Here is a 19944-nt window from a genome sequence, read left to right on the forward strand (position 1 = left end):
TCAGGCCATCGGTTCGCACAGACCCGTCGTCCCCTCGTCGGTGTGGTTTCCTCCCACCTTCTTCCGTTCCATTCCGTTTCGTTCCATTGGCCGCGAAAATTTGCTGCAACCAAGTGACACCCAAAACGTGTCCACTTCAGCGTCCATTAGCTGCACCATCATGGCACGGCGTATGCGGCTAGAGGGAGAGAGGGAAAGACGAAGATAGCGAGGGAAGAAAGCATTTTAAAAATATCTCACCGGATGGATCTCCGGGGGCTAGAGGGAGTGGTGAGTGCAACCATTATGGCCAACGTCTCGTTATCGAGAGCTCAGAGCTGGTCACGCTTATCAAGAGGATCAGCTGACGTCCATTTTCTACGATCCGTTGCTTCGTTATCCGATATTGATTTCATGCTTTGTGCAAGGTGTATTCACCCTGAAATCGTGCTCGCGAATCGTGAGCTACCAGGCGCCTCCATCACCAGGCGTCTCCATCGAAACACATTTTTTTGTCTTTTTCATCGGAGAAAATTATGAATTGCCAGCAGGCTAAGCAGCATCCAGCATTCCATGTTTTAATCCGATGTTGAACCGCTCTCTATCTCTCTGCTTGCTATGCCATTCAATCGGCGTGTTAGCATCAAGCATCAAGTCCCACAACGTCGCTCGATTGCTCTTGTTTTGTGCGCCCCCCCTCCTCCGTAAACAATGGAGGGTTGGCCCATTGATGGCCATTCGTGCCCATCTTATCTTTGATCGTTCCTGCGAAAGAGTAAGACAAGCGAGGGGAGCACGATGGAGGCCATTTCGGTGCTTGAGCACCCAACACAAGTGAGCAATTTTCTGGCTCTTCCGGCTCACACCGTTCCGTTCGTTCGCTCTGAACCATAACTCTATATCCGTCGCCGGTATTGTCCCAGGGAGTGTTTTTCGTCGGGACCCTAGGATCTTACAAGCTGTTCTTGTCTTTGTTTCACACACTTCATGGTCCACCGCGCCCCTCTCGGTGCCCGGTGGACAATCAAAGCAATATCAACGGTAAACCCCCAATGCGGTTCCGGTTCGTGGTGGTTGCTCCCCTTATAAGGAGAGTGTTTCCGGTTTGAGAAGGACGGTAGCTACTGAGATACCATCTCTCGAGACTGGAACGTACAACAATAACAAACCACTTTGAACGCTGACTATTGCGTATTGTGGCCAGCAAGACAAGCACTTGTCCTGATGTTGATGACAATTTCATGCGGCCGCGCGACGTTGTCAAGGCGCAACAAATCACGGCCAACAAGCAGCCCAACGATGGGCGGTGTCAGGGAAAAGCATCGTACCCGGTTCGTCCCTTAGGGACCTACCTGTCCCATTTCTTTGCGCTGCTACGTACCGAAGCAACCGGAAGTCGTCGACCGTCGACTGTTGTAATACAATAACGGCTGCTGGAATGGAAAGACGAAGCTAAAGAAAAGAATAGATACACCTCACGCCCTGCTTGTGAAGGGAAGTTTCAAAGCATAAAACATCGCGGGAGGGGGCGAGCTGGTGCGTCCTCTCCCACATTCCACATTGTTTCGTCGTTGTTTTCGTCGTCGTACTCAGTATGGTGCACTAGGGCTTTGTTCTCACCGACAGTCGCTTTCTCGCGGTTCCCTACTTTATCTTGATGGTTGCTGGTGGTTCGCTTTGACCTCGCTACCCACTAACCCATCCATCGACAAACCCCGTGTGCGCTGGAGTGGGTATTGCCCTACCTCGGTGTCTTTGAGCCCAACCAGAAGAAAGCACTTTGGCGTTGTAATCAGAGTGAGCCATGAGCGCGCGGATCGCGGATTATCCTTCCAGGTGCAATAAGAAATAGAATAACACAACAAAAAACCTTCCCCCGCGCTGGCATGTGTTTTATGCTACGCGTTTAAAGTTGACGCGAGACACGAGTTGGTGTCACCAGATCCATCATCAGCGGCCGGGACCTTCATAGCACGGTGAAGGCGTATTTGGAAAAAGTTTTGCACATCGTATTTCCATCGTGATAATCCTTGTATTTATCCAACGCACACACACATGGATTGTATGACAGCCTTCCGTTCCAGGCTGAAGCAATAATGTCCACCACTTCGCAGAAGGTGAATAACTTCTGGTACATAATCTGTCTCGCACTCACATCGGAGACGTGACATTATATGAAAGCTCTTTCTGCAATGTTGGCAAGTGTGTTGTCAAGTCGTATTTCGCGATTATCCCTGTGAGGTTTAAGGGACTTTGCTTTCCACCAGTTACATTCAATTCAGTGCATCAAATGGATGGCTTAGGGATGGAACAACTTTCACTTTAGTTAATTGACATTTATGCAGGAATTAACAGAACTATCTACCAGAAGTATAGAGTGAAAGTTGAAGGCATTGTGTTATTTATTTCGCTAAAACTGTGTGAACACTTTTCAAATTTGCGGGCCGTATTCTGAGGATATCTACTGCGAATTTGACAAAATTTGGATTTGATGACACGTTTAAGCTCAGATCACTTAATCAACAGAAGCTAAACGACTAACGAGTGGAGCATGGAGGAACCATTTCCAGAAAGTCTGTTAAAATTGTTAATGAGAATCTTATTTATCTATAGCTTCAACTTTAATAGTTTACACAAAGTAGTTATCAGTAATTCTCAGGTAAAATATAGTCTTTTACCAACATCAAAAGCTATTCTCTACAAATATTCTTAGCAGATCGCTTGATGGTAGTGTATAAGCCTAATTCCTTTTTTTTTTCAAACAAACCGTACGAACACTACTTCTCTGCCAGCTAATAATAGTAATAATATGATACTGATCCCCATCTCGAATGCTGCTTGACTCCAGCAAAGCCCCAAACTACACACAGTCCATAACCATCCCCACAAAGTCACACAACGCAGTCACTTGTTTTGCTGCGTCACTCTCAATGACCCATAGTGTCACTGCTGCTGCAGCAGATTTTGGGAAGCTTCATCCTCCGGCTTGACTTTTTCATAAATGATTCGTTCCCCGGAGCCGACTACCCTAGCCAGATTGTGTCTGGCCGACCACGATGTATGGCTTCCATAATTTATCATTCCTGACTGACACGCTTTGCAGTAGACTTCGGTTCGGTTCAGAGTTCTGTTGTTTGCCTTCAAAAGTTAATTTATATGCTAGTCATTCACACAATGCAGACCGAGAGAGAGAAAGAGAGAGGGGGAGAGGTATAAAACAAAAGTTACCATCCGACAACATGATTGTTGTGATTATGTGCTTACTCTGGTAGCCTTTGCTTTTCCCCACGAGAACGATGTCGATGTGGCCGGATGTACCGTATTTGAAAGCCATGGTCTGCCGCATCTGTTTCCGGGATGGGGATGGAAAGCATTCCCCATTTATACGCCTAATGAGATAGCCCATTGTTTGCCAACCTGTCAGGAGAGGGCTGAAACGGAGCCTGTACAATAGTTGACCTGTACAACACCATTTGGGAAACAGCAAAGTTCGGTTCGGCCAATGTGAACTGCGGAAGGAGGAGCGAAACCAACGACAAAGAGATCGAAAACTTTACAAATGCAAATTGCGGAAATAGGAACACGGAGAGAGAAAGAGAACGACAGAGAGAGGGAGAGTGCGAGATGAGGGGTATCAGATCACGCAAAGACTGCATTTAAGACGCCCGTTAACGCCCGTCTAACCCTTTCAAACCAAATGCACAGTGAAGGAGCACGATAAGTTGTAAAAGCAAAACCCACGAATCTCACAACCTCTTCTTCCGGGAAGGGAATCTTCCGATGTTGAAGATATTTTGCGAACAGGCCAAGGAACCGGAAACAGGGACCGTAGAGCATCCGGAGATGGAGGAACCCTAACCCGCCCCCACCTCCCTCCGCACCAGCGATATGCGCCCAACTTTCAACCGCTTCTTTTACGAGCCCAAAGAGAAGCCGTTGGACACGTGGTGCATATTGACGAACCTTGCACCCTGCGTGCTCTTCCCTCGAGTTCGAGAAACTTTATTTTTATGTCAGATAGACGAGGGGGGGCAAGAGTAGAAGAAGAGATAAGGGATGGTGGGGGTGCAGTGACACCGGATGTTGAACGTCAAGTTGTTCACACTTTGGACCCGATGCACTCAAAGTGCGAACGAAGAAGGACAAGAAGAGGCTTCCGGGTTTGAGCGAAGCGAAAAACTCATCCCATCCGGCTCTAGCGTCGGTTCCAGTAGTAGCAGCAGTAGGGCTGCGGTGATGTACAGCGACAGCCACAGTGTGTAGTGTGATAGTGTTTTAAATTACTGTTAACGAACCGGCGTCAGCAGCGCGTAGCGGTCCGTTCGTTCGCTCGTTCGTTCGGTTCGTTCGTCCGGAGAAGAGGTTCAAATTGTTATAGTGAAAATCTCATAACGTACCTGTTGGCATCACTCCGTTGGGGCACGAAATATGCTCCCCGGGGTGCAGCAGGAGCAGCAGCAGAAGCTAGGAACGATCCGGCTACGGTAAGGACTAGGAGTTTGTTTCTCTTTCAATCCATTTCGAATCCTGTGCAGTGCTCTGTATCGTGTATCAAGTCACTTGCACAGACCAGCTCTTGAGTGTGTCCTGAGCGAAAATAGAACAGCGAGGAATTACCTAAATATATAAATATATGATCGAATTAAAAATGGAAATGAGGAACGAGCATTTGGAAAATCAAAAACACGAAGAGAAAAAAACACACACACACACAGAGATCGCAAACAACAACAATGTCGCAAATGTCGAGGCAGTTGCAAAGTCCTGGCCATGGCGGCATGATTTGGTTGCATGTTTTTTTCGGCGCAACTTGTACACCGCAATGCGCCACGGTGTAAAACGCGCCGTAGCTATAGGACAGAGAGAGAGAGAGTGGGAGAGAGACAAAGTAAATAATTAAACGAGGCGCAGCAACCATTGCTAACCATGGAAACAGAAGCGTGTGTCAAGGGACAACGACGACGACGGCGACTGATGGTTGCTTAAAATGTGTGAAATATAATTTTCCATTCCATTCCATTCGTCCGGAGGTCCGGCACGTCGGCGCGAGAAAGGAGGAAGCGCAGGGAATCAAATAAGTGAATGTAAATAAATCGCTTGCACAAAAAAAACTGGCCGCGGGAACGTTTGCTCGCTCGCTGTCTGTCTCGTTCCGTGTGGCCGTTTCCACGGCCGTTTCCGCTCAATGAATGTCAACCAGCGGTTCGTTATTGCATTTCTAGATGTGTATGAAAGTATTAATTAAAAACATAGAACGAACGACGAACATACGCATGCGGGAATGAACATTTAATAATGCCACGTAGGACAAGGATTCATCGCTCGGAAATAAATATATCAATCCTACGAGTGCAACGGGGGTTTGGGCACGAGGGCGCCAGCGCACAATGCATCAAATGCAAAACCGATTGGAAGCAGAGGTATTGGGTGGACGAGGCAACGGAAAGAGTCCTCAAGAAAGGAGGTGAGGGAGGGCAAAGTGTAAATATTAATTTGTCGAACAACACGCGTTTAAAACGGGTCTGCAAAAAGTTTACTCCCGGCATCCGGCCGCCAGCTGGCGGTGCCATTCCGGAGGAGAAACGAAAGAAACGGAAATCGCAAAGAGCGGTATAGCACTGGAATGGAAAAGCGAATCGAATCAAGTAATAAATTGAAATCAATCAAAAGCTGGAAAGAAATGCGAAGAGCGAAACCGAAGGGGAAAACCGCATCGCAGAAGAATCCGTTCCGTTCCATTCTGTTCCACTCAAAGTGTATTCCGCGAGCTGGGGAGTAGGAAGGGTGTTCCCTGGAATGGAGCCCCGTGCGGCTCCGGGGAAATGGGGAGCAATGTGAAAGCGCCTAGTCGTAATTTAGTGCAATATAAAATAATAATAATAATAAAAAAATGATATGTTTGAAAAGAGACACCAGACGGAGATTGAATTATCTGTATGCGTGGAGCAAGAAATGTGGAGCATTCTAGGGCCTGAGGACCTCGGACTGGAGCTTGATGGGACGCCAATTCATTATCGAAAGAAAGTGATTAAAACGCCATAAAACGTCTCCGATGCCATTGCCTTGGTGGTCGTGGGGTTTTGATCTTTGACCAACCTAGTTTCCGCTACAAAACCCCTTCAACTCATCCATCTTCAACGTCGAAGCAGTTCCAGCTCTTAATTCCCGTCAATCAGGAACGTGCCGGCGCACGCCAGCGGCTTGCTGTAAGCGAAGAGAAACGCAGCCACAACAGTAATGTTCGCTCCTTTTCTGATTTAATTACCATCTAATTAGAAAGGAAAATTAAAAATTAATTAGATTCACCAGTCACAGACCAGCATCAGTAATGGCGGCCGGCCGACAACCCGGCAATTCGTCGCCATCACCATCGCTTTCGACATCGTCTTCGGTCGTCCCCATTAGGGTGGGTCTGACCTGACCGACGGTCGAACCGAAATCAAACGGTTGGGTAAAAGCGCCAGACCACCATCGTCACCACCACGGAAACGGGCTGCAGGAATCGATAAAAACGTTCTTAAAGGTTGTGTGACCATCCCGTTGTGATCGGCGATAAAAGGTAAGATGAGAGAAAGCGGAAACACTTGCTTCCTTTCCGGACTTCCAGGATTTCAGGTGGCACGTGGCCTAACCAATCCCGATGGCGCATCGCAATGAGCAAAACCTTACAGGTGCGATACGATGGCAATCAATTTGTATCCATCAGGTTTTGTCGATTGATCTGTTCGCCGATAAACTCATTTTGATTCGTTTCGCTTTCGCCCTTTTTCCTGTTGCAATCGCGTCCGGTCGGTTGGTCAGTCTCTCCTGGATGAACAAACAAACGAGCTAACGGGAGGAAAAAAAGCTTTCTTCATAGTTAGGAAGCTTCGCTACCAAAGGTTGGAGAGATGAAAAAAAAAGTTGGAAGTTTAGCATGCCGAGACCACGAAATTATTAATACAGTCAAAATGCGAACGGTACGCCACGGTGGCCACACTGCACTGACCGACCACTGTTACTTTTTTCACGCTCGAAAGATATTTTTCGAACCAGCCATCCGTGGTAGTGGCGGTGGACCGGTTGGAATGCCACAATAACCGACTAGTGGAAAAGGAACAGTGAGTTACCGTTGGGGACTTTTGGTCAAAATGGAATAAAGCTGGAACAGTGAGGACGGTAGCACGGTAGATTTTAATTCATAAAGGAAAATGGAAATCACGCGTTGCATTACCTCAATGTCACAAAACGCCTGACTGACGATTATCAAGTCAGCAGTGAAATGAAGAAGTTTCAAAGTTACTGAAGCCAGAAAATAATATGTGAGACATAATCTTGGAGTGCTACTCGCTCGCTCTATCTGTTCGTACACTTTTTATTAACAACTGACATCTAGTAGAGACCACTAGACTTCCTTCCTGCCTTCTAGTTCCCCCGTTTTCCCACTGTGCAAGTTTCGCAAGCGCAGAGGTTATTGTCTGTCGAACAGATATTGAAATAACCGTACCACCTTGCAACCTGCTTGGTATCGTAACAAGCAAATCGCTCACTGAGCTTGAATCGCACGCTGTATTTCCACGCAGCAACCAACCACTTCCATTCAAATCCATCGGTAGAATCTGGTCCAGGCGGACGAAAAAAAAACGGACATCGAACGATCGGGCAGAGGCGTGGCATGTTTATCATGCAGCACGCGGCTCGACCCCGAAATGTTGCTCGAAATTCAATCCCACGTCGATTTCTCCACAGACGATAGCCGGTAGTTCTCGCTGTCGTGACTTCCTTTTCCGTCACTCATTGGTTGCATGGTCTCGACGAACCGGCGACAGACCGACGCTGGTTGCGGTTTTTGACGATGCTTTTGGGGTTAGCTGGGTGGTGTGTTGGGGGGCTTTTCACACCGAATCAATCATTCCGTGCTGGCGGGCTGGCTGGCCGGCCGGCTGAAACCGTGCTACCGGCAGTTCGTGGGTATCAGGTTTCACCACTTACCCCAGTGCTCGATAAGCACGTTTTGTCTGAGCTGTGAACCGTGGCCGAACCTTGGTACTGGCCAATCTCTCGACCACTCTCCAAGCACGCCAGGCAATCTGCTGCGCAGAGGAAAGGTGAGGAAAATCATCTATTTATGGAAAATCTTCGCGCTCTGGTCGCCGAAACGTGTTGTTGTGATACTCGACTTCATTTCGTAGCGCACTGTAGAAGCGCCGAAGTGAAATTATGTTTCAATCATACCGCGGTTGATAATGCCAGACCTCGACCGGTACTTTCGTGGTGATGGTGGTGGGTTATCAGTGAGCTCAGTGAGCTCACCGAGCACCAGCACCGGCATCATTTCCCTGTGTCGAGTACAATCATTACCGCATCACGTGACTAAGACCCATAGCCCATTATGCTACCGCTCGGATTTATGCGGCGTCATCGACCATTGTCCACGATCCGGATCCCGCCAGAACTTTGACGACAAACGGGCACACACACACACACATCAAGGCAAGGCCAATAAGTCACCGATTTGAACTGTTAACCGCAACCTGCGATGATGATGCGAACAGATAATGGCGTGCTGCCGCTTGCACACATCCTTCACACACGCAATGCGTCACTCCGGGGAGGCGTGCGTGCGTCATCGGTTCACAGGGAGAGAGAGCATCGCTACGGATCATCAGCGGTCCAGCAACCAGTTCGTTCCTGCCATCGCATGCGACGGCCATACCTGCGGTTAGACCTTCACTGCCACAGAGACTTGTGAACCCAAAACCTTCCCTCAAAACAAGGGTTGTATTCAAGGGATGACCAGCGGGTACAAAGTTCCACACACGATCGTATACCTGTCTCCGATTCGGACTCGGCACATCGCGACATCCTGCACTGGCCCGGTGCCGATGTGGCGCGTGCGAGCAACGAGGCGCGAATGTGTAAAACATAGTAAAACATTCCCGATTATCAGGTGCCCCCTGTGTGGTAGAGCGAGACCAAAGGCCGCACCATCAACAGGCAGCAAAAAGCCTTGATAACGCCGGGAAGATGCCGCTACCGCCTGGTGGCTCTCCTCCCAAGGCCTGCGATCATCACTCTCGATCACTTATCAGCTGGCTGGTTGGCTGGCAGTGGCTGTGAAAGTAAACTATCAGAAACAGCTCAGAATGGCGGAAATAAGTTTCCTCTTCAGCCACGGGACCGGGTAGCGATCAGTCGAGTTGTAAGCGAGCTACGAATCGGTACGGATCGACTGGCCGGTCTGCAGGCTGCGTTAGCGTGTGTGCGTGTGTGTGCTTTTGTTCGTGAAAATGCTGTGAAAGGCATTCGTCATCCGGTATAACAGATCGTTTCGTTCGAGAAGGAAAACTTCACTCCACTACCAACTGCAAGGCAGGAAACGTATTTAGGCAACATCCACGTCAGAGTATTCTGTTAACAGGCGTCAAGTTTCGACGACTACACGACATTAACAACAGCAACAAGTACTACAACAACGTTGATAACAACAAAAACAACAACAGGAAGGTGTAATCATCATGAGCTACCTCCGGGCGGTTGTACCACGGTTGCGGCGTTCCAGCAACTTCCTACCGAAGCGAAACTTTACCGTCGTCGGTAGCCCCAGCCTTAGCTCCTATCTGGTGCAACAGGTAAGTGCCTCGCTTTGGCAGTGGCCAGCGTCGTCGGACGTCAGACTGACCCACATCAAAAGGCCACTCGGCTCGGTCGATGATGGTGTTCCATATGGAGCTCCTCGTCGTTGGCTGATTTGCCTTTCGATCAGGAAGAAAGCGAATGAGACGCTCTCTTTCATAATCGTGTAACCCCTTACCGCTGTATCGCTCTGTGTGTTCGTTCCCCTTGATAACCTTGCTTGTGCGTCAAATGATTGGCGCTCGCAGTGGCCTTAAATGGCCTGAATAAATTTTCAATCAGATCGCACTTGCCGACTGTTACACGCTGGTGCTGAATATTGGTTTTGATTACCGACCGAGAGTGTGTGTGTGTGCGTTCGGGTGTGTGGACGTCAACAAATCCCCGAGCGGGACGGGAGCTAATCCGATTTGAATCCGGTAGTACATCATGCACCCCGGAGAGTGTTGGCAGGCGACCGGTGATGGATATATATTATCACCGCGATTACACATCCATGCTAATTAGTATCAAACTCGGTTCACACCACCGGTTCCGGTACCTGGTACGGACGATACGGTCACGCCAATAATCGCATCCACCAATTACACGAGATTCGCCGGTCAGGCAGGCATGAGAGCGTCCGGCATGTAATCCGTCTGCGAAATGGCTGATCCCGGTTGCGATCGATGAGTTTCTCGTGTTTCTAGTCAGCCTGGCCGCGATTAGAGTGTCCAGATCGTACCAAACCACACCTCTGGTGCAGGTGACTTGCTGCTGGTGCTGCCGCTGGCGCTGGACTTGGACCAGCTGATAACGGATCCAGGAACCGAACCGAGTGACAGCTGTTTGTGTTCCCACACGCTTAGCTCAGCATCATGATGCCGATGATGTTGGACGTTGGACGACACGTTTGATGTTGGAATGTTATTTGATTTGAAATTATATTGAAAACATCCCTGCGCACGGATTGATGTCTTATCGACCGCAACCTCTCGAACCGTTCAATAGTGAACCCCCTTCCCATTTACCCTTCTTCAGCCTTCTGAAACAGCCTGATCGGTATCAGCAAAACAAGTAACCCTTCACCCAACCACTACTACTGCCAATGCGAAGCAAGCCCGTATCAGTTCAGCAGAATCTTAGCATTGGCCGGCTCCGTGCAGGAAGCCAACTCCTTAACGCCATCCTGTTTGGCGCATGTGGCCTCTCTCAGACACACACACACACACACACACGCTCGCACACTCGTAAGTCACGTTTGCAGACCTTGTTGATTCCCGATTCTGCTCGATTGCGCTGTGATGGTAACCTTTGATTTGGTTCCATGATGTTGGGAATCGATTAAAACCTTGGAGCCCGCAGGAGCTTCGGAACCGACTCGATAAGGATGCTCTTGTGAACGCTTCTATTCGAGCATAAGCAATGGCATTTGCTGTTGCCCTGATGCCTGTTGAATATTGTCCCCGCTGGTGTATGTTTGATGTAGTTTCCAGCTCGAGAGAGGCAATGGTAAACCTAATTGTGGTTGCGCCCATACTCAAACTTCAAACAAATGCTAGCATTCGAAGCATGGCAGTCCAACCCATTGTATCAGGGTGTGTTTTATATGGATTGCTAATGGAACCCCAAGCTACGAGCATAACAGTGTTTTAAAAAAATCTTCTCTCCTGCAACATTTACTCGAACCATAACAAACATGGCCATCTTAGATCAATATGATGAGAAACTACTCACGAGGACAATACTTTGCGAGCAAATATAGGAAATGAAAAACTGTCTCCAGCCTTTGTACGGTCGCAGTTTGCTTTGATGGATTTAACCACTTTTGATCAGATTACACGATTGTACAATACATTAAATTGTTCCACAGCACCTGTGTCCGACGTGGCTGTAATGTTTGCAATAGAATTGTGCATCCGAGCTCCAGAAGCCCTAGTGGAAAACGGTCAAACGGATAATCCAATAAAATTTCAATCTTTTTGTGACATGACATTGTGGCATTGCACACTACATCAAACCAGCAGCGAAGTTCCCTTGTAGCTTCAGCCTTGTGACGACGAGTGTAGCGGACGGCTATGGAATGGAATGGTTGGAAGCGGATTGGTTCGTAAAAATTCCTATTGAACGCTAGGCGGAAAAATATGCTTCGCAAAGAATGAAAAATCAAATAATAATGAAAATAATTTCCGCCATCAACGCCCACCACAATGACGCGTGAGAGAGGGGCACGGGGAGGGGGGGGACCTTTCCGCATGCTTTCCAGTACTCCGGGACCCCAAAAGCCGAGTGCAAAAGGGCTGTGTAGAGTGCAATCACAGTAGTTGTATGCTGCAGGTGGGATGCAGGAAAAAGGAGGAACCACAGGCGGAGCTAGGCAACGCTAGAAGAGTCACCGTCGCCGCGAGGGGTTTGCAGCCATCGCCTTCTGCTTCGATGCCGATGATGCTGGTCGTTGCCACGTTGAACGCTGCAGTGGCGGTAATTAACTTTCGTGACAAAACGAAAACCACTGGGCGGAAGCCGTGGACAATTTTCCAATTAACTTTTATCCACTTTCCCGAATCCCCGAGCTTTAAAATGATCATCGCCAGCTGTTAGCTCGGCATGCCCTTTCGTTGAGGTCACAAACACACCGTTTTGCACACACCTTTGTGCACACCATTTCACGCAACGAGCAACTAGCTAAAACAATCGGGTCCAATGGGGCCAATCACGGAAAGTTATACACTTTGTCCGTGTGGCGATGGATTAACGGATTTGAAAAGCGTTTTTTTCCTTCGTTCGATGCTGGAATTAAAACAAAGTTCATCGCCCACCGGGCCAGCTTTTGGGGAAACCTTTCGAAAGTTGAAGCTAATTAGTAGAATCTCTAAACGTTTCCGATGGCTTAACGTTACATAGTGAGAAAGAGCAAAGAAAAAGCAAAACAGACAATGTGCTCGATAAGAAATGGCCAACGGATAAGCGTAATGAGCTGCCTGGGAAAAGTGGTTTCCTCAAGATTACGTTGCACGATCAGATATCCCTCTTGCACCGTGTTCTTGTCCTTAGGATGAACCTGCAAGGTGAGCTTTTCTCAACGAATAAAGCTAAAAGAAGAAAGGTTCCAAAGGTTGGCGTTCGCCGATGAAAGGAAAACTCAACGAGCAGCAAGCTTGTTGCCGCTGCTGCTGCTGCTGCTGCTGCTGTTACTACTTGAATACAAAGTTTTTCCACGGAACTCACCTCGCTACGTACAAAGGCAAGAAGTTATCTGGCAGAACTGTGCCGTTCGGCTTCGATGCAAGCAAAAAAAACGAAAAAAAAAACGAAGCCAACAGCCAAAATCACGGCGAATCCTCCGATGCTGGTGCGATGAAAAAAGTTTTGATTGTTTTCCAATGCTATCGAAAGCTTCTGTTTCCGGAGGGGTCAGCTAAGGCGATATGGCCAACGGCCTATTATCGGTAGGTTGTATCCTACGCTACGAGCACGGAATTTCAATCGTCGAACAGTGTAGTAGGGCGTTAAGGCAAGCGATCCTTAATGTTCGATAATACCAATACGCTGTTTCGGCAGGTAGGATGCTAGTGGGCAGTTCAAAAGTGCCTGGAGTGACCGGAAAAAATCCTTTTCGATCACTTTTTTTCCTTTTCGAATCACCTTCTCCCATTCCGGATACATTATTCAAATTAGCTGTTGATCGCACAAGGTTTGGAATTCTTAATGCATCCCTTTTTTGAAGAAAACTTGGTTTCGCAGCATTGCCTGTCTGGTCTGCTCTGGTCTGCTATCTTTTAAATTGCTTAAATTTTTAATTCCAATCGTGTACCCGGCCTTTGATCTTCGTTAGGATTATAAATTCTCTTAGAAGAGATTATATGAGAAAAGAAAAAAATTTCAATGCCTAGATTTATCTTGGAGTGCCGTCATACTATTGGCTAAGGAATTAAAAGTAACACCGTTCTTTGAGCATGCGTTAAGATGTTTTTATACAAACATCTATAAAGTAGGAACTATAAAGGAAAAAATCATATGTTCATAATCCTAATACTTTCATGTGATTCAATCGTTTTCCTTTTAAGGCTAATAAATCGAAAAATGTGAACCGCACACTGCATGGTCTGCATGAGCGCAAACAGAACACATTTCACGAACGCAGCGAGCTGAAGCACGCCCGTCGCTTGGTGGTGAAGCTGGGTAGTGCGGTCATTACTCGTGAGGACGAACATGGTCTCGCGCTCGGTCGGCTGGCCTCGATCGTGGAGCAGGTCGCCGAGTATCATGTGGAAGGTCGCGAATGTATCATGGTCACAAGCGGTGCCGTTGCTTTTGGTAAGCAAAAGCTCACACAGGAACTGCTGATGTCGCTGTCGATGCGCGAAACGCTGTCCCCAACCGATCACACTCGACAGGATGCAGGCACGATGGTGGAACCGAGGGCGGCTGCTGCCGTCGGTCAGTCCGGTCTCATGTCCCTGTACGATGCGATGTTTGGCCAGTACGGCATCAAGATTGCGCAGGTGCTGGTCACGGAACCGGACTTTTACAACGACGAGACACGGAAAAATCTCTTCAGTACGCTATCGGAGCTCATCAGCTTGAACATTGTGCCCATTATCAACACGAACGATGCCGTCGTACCACCGATGTTCATCGTTGACCAGGAACTGTCGGCGACCGGTAAGAAGCGAGGCATTCGCATTAAGGACAATGATAGTTTGGCCGCTCTGCTGGCGGCGGAAATTCACGCCGATCTGTTGATCCTGATGTCGGATGTGGACGGTATCTACAACAAGCCTCCGTGGGAGGATGGTGCACGTCTGATGCACACGTACAATACCGGTGATAAGGATCTGGTGAAGTTCGGCGAAAAGTCCAAGGTGGGAACCGGTGGCATGAATGCCAAGGTCAGTGCTGCAGCCTGGGCACTCGACCGTGGTGTCAGTGTCGTCATCTGCAACGGTCATCAGGATAAGGCGATCAAAAACATTCTAACTGGCCGAAAGGTGGGTACATTCTTCACGGAATCCACCGCAGAAAAGGCTACTCCCGTGGAGCAGCTGGCCGAGAATGGTAAGTAATACGACGACGTCAGCGGCTACAGCATTCCGCTCATCGAGTAATTTGCTTTCGTGTTCTCCATTCAGCACGTAGTGGCAGTCGAATCCTCCAGAACCTATCGGCCACAGAACGCGCCCAAGCGGTTAACACGCTGGCCGAGCTGCTCATATCGCGTCAAGATAAGATCCTGGAGGCCAACGCCAAGGATCTGGAAGAGGCGAAGAAGTCTGGTCTTGCGAAACCCTTGCTGTCTCGACTCTCGCTCAACGCATCGAAACTGCAAAGCCTTGCGGTAGGATTGAAGCAGATTGCCGATGATAGTCATAGGGTAAGGATGAGCGGCGATATGCGATGAACTCTCACCATTTCCTTTAAACTGATAACACCGATCACTTTTGAACCATCAGAATGTCGGCCGTGTGGTAAAGCGTACCAAGTTGGCCGAAGGTCTGGAGCTGAAGCAAGTCACCGTACCGATCGGTGTACTGCTTGTGATATTCGAATCCCGTCCTGATTCACTGCCCCAAGTCGCTGCTCTGGCGATAGCTTCGGGCAATGGTCTGCTGCTGAAGGGTGGCAAAGAAGCTGCCCACAGTAACCGTGCACTGATGGAGCTAGTGAAGGAGTCGCTTGCTGCCACCGGTGCTTCCAATGCGATCTCGCTGGTATCGACGCGCGAGGAAATCAGCGATCTGTTGTCCATGGACGAGCATATCGATCTGATCATTCCCCGTGGTTCCAGCGAGCTAGTACGCAATATACAGACGCAGGCCCAACATATTCCCGTGATGGGGCACGCCGAAGGTATCTGCCATGTGTATGTTGATCGGGAAGCTGACCTCGATAAGGCTCTCAAGATCATCCGCGATTCCAAGTGTGACTATCCAGCTGGTAAGTGAAACTGTATTTTGGCCCTTTGCTATGCTCCCCGAGCTATGTTTTACCATTTTGTCGCTTTCCTCGTCAGCTTGTAACGCAATGGAAACCCTGCTTATCCATGAGGAACTCTTGAAGGATGGTTCGTTCTTTACGGACGTATGCAACATGCTGAAACGGGAGGGCGTTAAGATCAACTCGGGTCCCAAGCTAAGCCAAACCCTCACCTTTGGCCCACCACAAGCGAAATCGCTCAAATTTGAGTACGGCGCTTTGGAGTGCAGCATAGAAATGGTGAAAGACCTGGAGGAAGCCATACAGCACGTGCACACGTACGGTAGTGGCCACACGGATGTCATCGTGACCGAGAACGGTAAGTTGCAGCTGCGGCTGCAAATAGAGGTGAATGAGGCAATCTTTTTATTCTACTAATCCCTTGTCCCTGACGCTTCTAGCAAACGCGGCCAAATACTTCCAGAACAACGTAGACAGTGCCTGCGTGTTCCACAATGCTAGCAGCCGCTTTGCTGACGGATTCCGTTTTGGACTTGGTGCGGAAGTGGGTATTTCCACTGCCAGAATCCATGCACGCGGACCGGTCGGCGTGGAAGGACTGCTTACGACCAAATGGATTCTCAGCGGTGTCGACCATGCGGCGTCCGAGTTCACCGATGGAACGCGAGCATGGTTGCACCAGGCACTTCCTACCGAGTAATCGTTGCGGCAGACACCAGTCCACTGCCAGTTCCAGTTTCCGTTCCATCCAACATGCCGGTGCTGTGTTCACCGAGTAAACAAATTAATGCTCATTGATTGCCGTCCTGAATGCTGCAGCGTACAGCGGAGGACACAATCGAATAAACTCATTTAATTACCTCCCTACCGTGACCGCGCGTGCCGAAATGTGGTCCAGAACGTAATACTTTTTATATCGGAAAATTGGTTAAAGCAACCGGGAGTTGCATTACGATTACATCCCTTTGCAATCACCTTCGAGCCATTGGGTCGATTCGGCAGTTCTTCACGGAGATGTGCGCTACCGAGAGGTGACATTATAAAACTTTAATTAATACACATCCCCGCGTCGCTAATGAGCAAGCAATAAATTATTGGCCACATCCCGGTCCCGGAATGGTGGCTGTTTTCCAATTGGCAACACCTAGTGCAGCACGGCCAATACATGGTTGGTTAATTTTATCAATAACAGAACTGTTTCCATTAGTCCACCATAAATTTAAGGGCCATCGAGGGTAGTTTAGCATATGGTAAAATGGTTTTTGTTGATCTGTAGGTTTAAAATGGAATTAATAAAGTACATGAAATGAAATCGGTCATCGGTGTTTCTAGGCGCGATTGCAGAAATGAACCAATGGGAGTTGATTGAAAATTTCAAACGGAACATTTCTTTTATTTGCGAAAACACAATTTGTAACCCAACCCACATTAACACAGTGCCTTTTAGTATCAAATATTTACATCATGATGAAACTGATTAGCTTCCAATCCCTACTGTAAGTAGTGTTATCACATAGCATACAAAATATTGTAGCAGAAACGAGGAAACGTAACCCACATCATTCAATGATTATCAAACTCGGACAGATCGAACACGGGCATTTCCAGCGGTGCTAGAGCAGCCAGATTATCATCTGTCGCGGCACCGTCCTCCCGTTTCGGTAGCTCGATGTGTCGACCCTTGTTCAACCCGTTGGCTGCTGTCTCAACGTTCCCTAGGGGACCACCTCCTTCTTTTTCTTTTTCGTAGCAACGAAGCCGTTCCCGCAGAGTCTCGTTCTCCGTCGCATATTCGTCGATATTTTGGGCCATTCTTTGAATCAGAATATGTAGCGAATGGTTCAGGCTTATCAATTCTTCCAGCGCCTTCGTGCTACCATTAGCACCGTTTGACTCGCCTTTGTTCAGCGTCTCCAGAAGCCCATCCGTATCATCCAGATTGTGGTAGATGGCAACCTGTAGCTCGTTGTACTTGTCCAGCCGATCGTTCTGTTGCGCCAGATACTCGGGATTCTTGCGCCTCTGATACTCCAATGCCTTCATACACCGTTCGTACTGGCGCTTCTTGATCTGCAGCAAATCCACTTGCTTCTCGTGGTACTTTTGCTGCAGCTGCAACGATTCATGGACCTTCGGTGAGCTCTTGATTTTCTGCGCTTCCTCAAGGTGAAACACGGCCTTTCGGTGGCTCTCGATGGCGTCGTCGTAACGGCGACTTTTCACACAGTTTTCGGCCCTTCTGCCGTACATGTGTGCCTGCAAAATAGACCAGATCACAAGCCAAGTGTTAATGCACTGTTTTCCCTGAAAATCAACGTTTCCGCACCGTATTTAAATGAGAATTTTCCATCTTTCCCGCTGCGGTTCTCCACGTTTTTTACACTTTTCTGACCCGCTTTTGCAAAGCGAACAACGGCGGGAGTAGCAAAAGACTTGGATTTGTTCTTATCACCTTTGTCTTTATAAGGAAATTCACGAAATTGTTCAAAAAACATAAAAATTCCCCATTTTTACGTAAATTCACCGAGCGGAAGAAAACAATAACAATACAGTGCTACACAGGCCATTTATCATTCCGAATTTTTATGAAAAATTTGCTTTTTTTGCATACAATGCTCATATTTTAACGACCAGCACTGTGAAGCGTCAAACCCCCATTTACAAGGACCGTGCTCAAGCCGAGAGTAACATAAAGCGCGCTTGTTTTGTTGGTTGAAAATTTTCCGATTCCGGGTTTTCCGATCCACTTTTTTGGTATTTTCCGTGTTAATTAACCACCCCAGAGTGATCGTAATATGCGGCAAACGCGAGGAACGAACTGACCCCGGTGAAAAACGCCCTCCACCGATTTCTGCTGCATAGGCAGTGTGAGCTAAAAATGGGCTACACCCCTGGAAAATTGTTGTTTTGATGCCCGGTTGAGGTTAAAGTGCGGAAATCGTCTTAAAAGTGGGAAAATCTTAACATTTTCGGCCTTTTTCGTGCGCGTTAAGAACGTTTTTGGTGGCACACGATGGCGGACGAGGGAAACGAGGACAGCTGGTTGTACGGGAATTCGCAGCAGGATGGTTCGGCGGGAGAAACTGGAGCCGGTCGCGGCGCGGGCAAAAACCCGCTTTGGGATGTGGAGAACGAAGAGTCCTCGTCCAACACCACCCGAGAGGCAACGGCGGGTGAACTCGGAAATGGTCGGCGACGTGGATCCAAGGAAGCCGGAGCGGAACTCGATGATGATGACGAGAACGATCTAGCTAGCCATGAGCAGCAGTGCGATGATAATGCGATGGATTCGAGCGATCTGCGGCCGCACCGAGAGGCGGCGCACGACGATGGTGGACTGCTGGAGGATTCACAGATGATGGAGGAAAGTAGCGCCATGGAGGAGGTCGATGGCATGGAGGGTGAGCAGGCGGAAAAGGAGAAGGACCAAGTACTGTCGATGGACGATGGCGAACAGGACGATCGGATGGGCACGGAGACTGCGGATGCGACAGAGAAGAAGAGCGGTACGGACGGTGCCGGGGAGGACAAAGGCAAGGGAATGCTGAGCGATATGGAGAGCGACATCGATAGCGACGAGGACGATGATATTAACGTCGTGATCGGTGATATCAAGTCCGGACCAAGCTACAACATCATTAAACAACGCGGTCCCATCATGCCGAATCAGGCAGCCACGAATGCGGCCGGCGCCACGGACAAGGCGAAGCAACCGGCCGGCAAGTTCAATATCGAGGAATTCGAAAGCGTTGGCGCGATCAATGGAGTGCCGGCTCACGAGTACAGTATCGATTCCTTGGATGAGAAGCCGTGGCGTAAACCGGGTGCGGACATTACCGATTACTTCAACTATGGCTTCAACGAGGAAACGTGGCGGGCCTATTGTGAGCGGCAGAAGCGTATGCGGCAGCACGAGAGCGGCGTGGGAATGGCGGGACTGACCATCAACAATCCACAAGCGGCCCAACCCATGAACATGGGCATGATGCGCGATATGAGACGATCCGGTGGACCCATGGGTGGTGGTGGTGGCGGCGGTGGTCCAATGGGACCGCGGAAAATGAACGGACCGATCGAAGTCATCGGTGGTGGTCCCGGTGGACCGATGGGTAGTGGCCCTATGGGTGGCGGTGGTCGACGCGATGATATGATGGGAATGCCCAGCCAGCCGAAGGAAAACGTCATTCAGGTGATGACAGCGGATCGGCGCGAGTACAGTCGGACGGTCGTCAGCAACAAGTTCGATCCCCAGGGCATGGGTGGTCCACCCGGATTTGTTGGAGGACCACCAGATTTCTATCATCCCGAGCCTGACTACTCCGATTACTACGATCCGATGCAGGAAGGTCAGTGGGGCAATGATAATGGCAACTGGCAACCATCGGGCATCAAGACGCTCACACCTGGACCTCCGATGATGCCACCGAACATGGG

The 19944-nt window shown here is 48.9% G+C and overlaps 3 protein-coding genes across 3 annotated transcripts in view; 2 read left to right on the forward strand and 1 right to left on the reverse strand.

The window, feature by feature from the left end:
• The first annotated feature begins 9133 nt into the window (after window positions 1–9133).
• LOC125952135 (delta-1-pyrroline-5-carboxylate synthase) lies at window positions 9134–16829 on the forward strand. Its single transcript, XM_049681429.1, has 6 exons — window positions 9134–9590; window positions 13641–14631; window positions 14706–14947; window positions 15027–15510; window positions 15587–15868; window positions 15951–16829. Exons 1-6 carry the CDS (start codon window positions 9477–9479, stop codon window positions 16208–16210), a joined length of 2373 nt encoding a protein of 790 aa, XP_049537386.1. The 5' UTR covers window positions 9134–9476; the 3' UTR covers window positions 16211–16829.
• A 115-nt stretch (window positions 16830–16944) lies between these two features.
• On the reverse strand, window positions 16945–18032 carry LOC125952162 (uncharacterized). The gene is made up of 2 exons (XM_049681473.1): window positions 17837–18032; window positions 16945–17766 (listed from the first exon to the last, which is right to left on the reverse strand). The coding sequence occupies exons 1-2, from the start codon at window positions 17858–17860 to the stop codon at window positions 17074–17076; spliced, it is 717 nt and encodes a 238-aa protein (XP_049537430.1). The 5' UTR covers window positions 17861–18032; the 3' UTR covers window positions 16945–17073.
• Window positions 18033–18429: 397 nt separating this feature from the next.
• Window positions 18430–19944, forward strand: part of LOC125952138 (pre-mRNA 3'-end-processing factor FIP1) — a 2643-nt gene continuing 1128 nt past the window's right edge. Inside the window, exon 1 of the mRNA XM_049681438.1 lies at window positions 18430–19944. This exon is cut by the window's right edge and continues 615 nt beyond it. Within this exon, the coding sequence (XP_049537395.1) occupies window positions 18524–19944 (1421 nt within the window). The 5' untranslated portion in view covers window positions 18430–18523.

Source organism: Anopheles darlingi, chromosome 2 (genome assembly GCF_943734745.1).
Source record: "Anopheles darlingi chromosome 2, idAnoDarlMG_H_01, whole genome shotgun sequence".
Lineage (NCBI taxonomy): Eukaryota > Metazoa > Arthropoda > Insecta > Diptera > Culicidae > Anopheles > Anopheles darlingi.

Bases quoted from the DNA above. Each gene is read 5' to 3' on its own strand.
- LOC125952162 (XM_049681473.1), bottom strand. From the start codon at position 17,860: ATGGAAAATTCTCATTTAAATACG. The intron at 17,767-17,836 runs GTGCGGAAACGT...TCTATTTTGCAG, and splicing joins AAAATTCTCATTTAAATACG to GCACACATGTACGGCAGAAG.
- LOC125952135 (XM_049681429.1), top strand. From the start codon at position 9,477: ATGAGCTACCTCCGGGCGGTTGTACCACGGTTGCGGCGTTCCAGCAAC. The intron at 14,632-14,705 runs GTAAGTAATACG...TTCTCCATTCAG, and splicing joins GGAGCAGCTGGCCGAGAATG to CACGTAGTGGCAGTCGAATC. The intron at 15,511-15,586 runs GTAAGTGAAACT...TTTCCTCGTCAG, and splicing joins CAAGTGTGACTATCCAGCTG to CTTGTAACGCAATGGAAACC.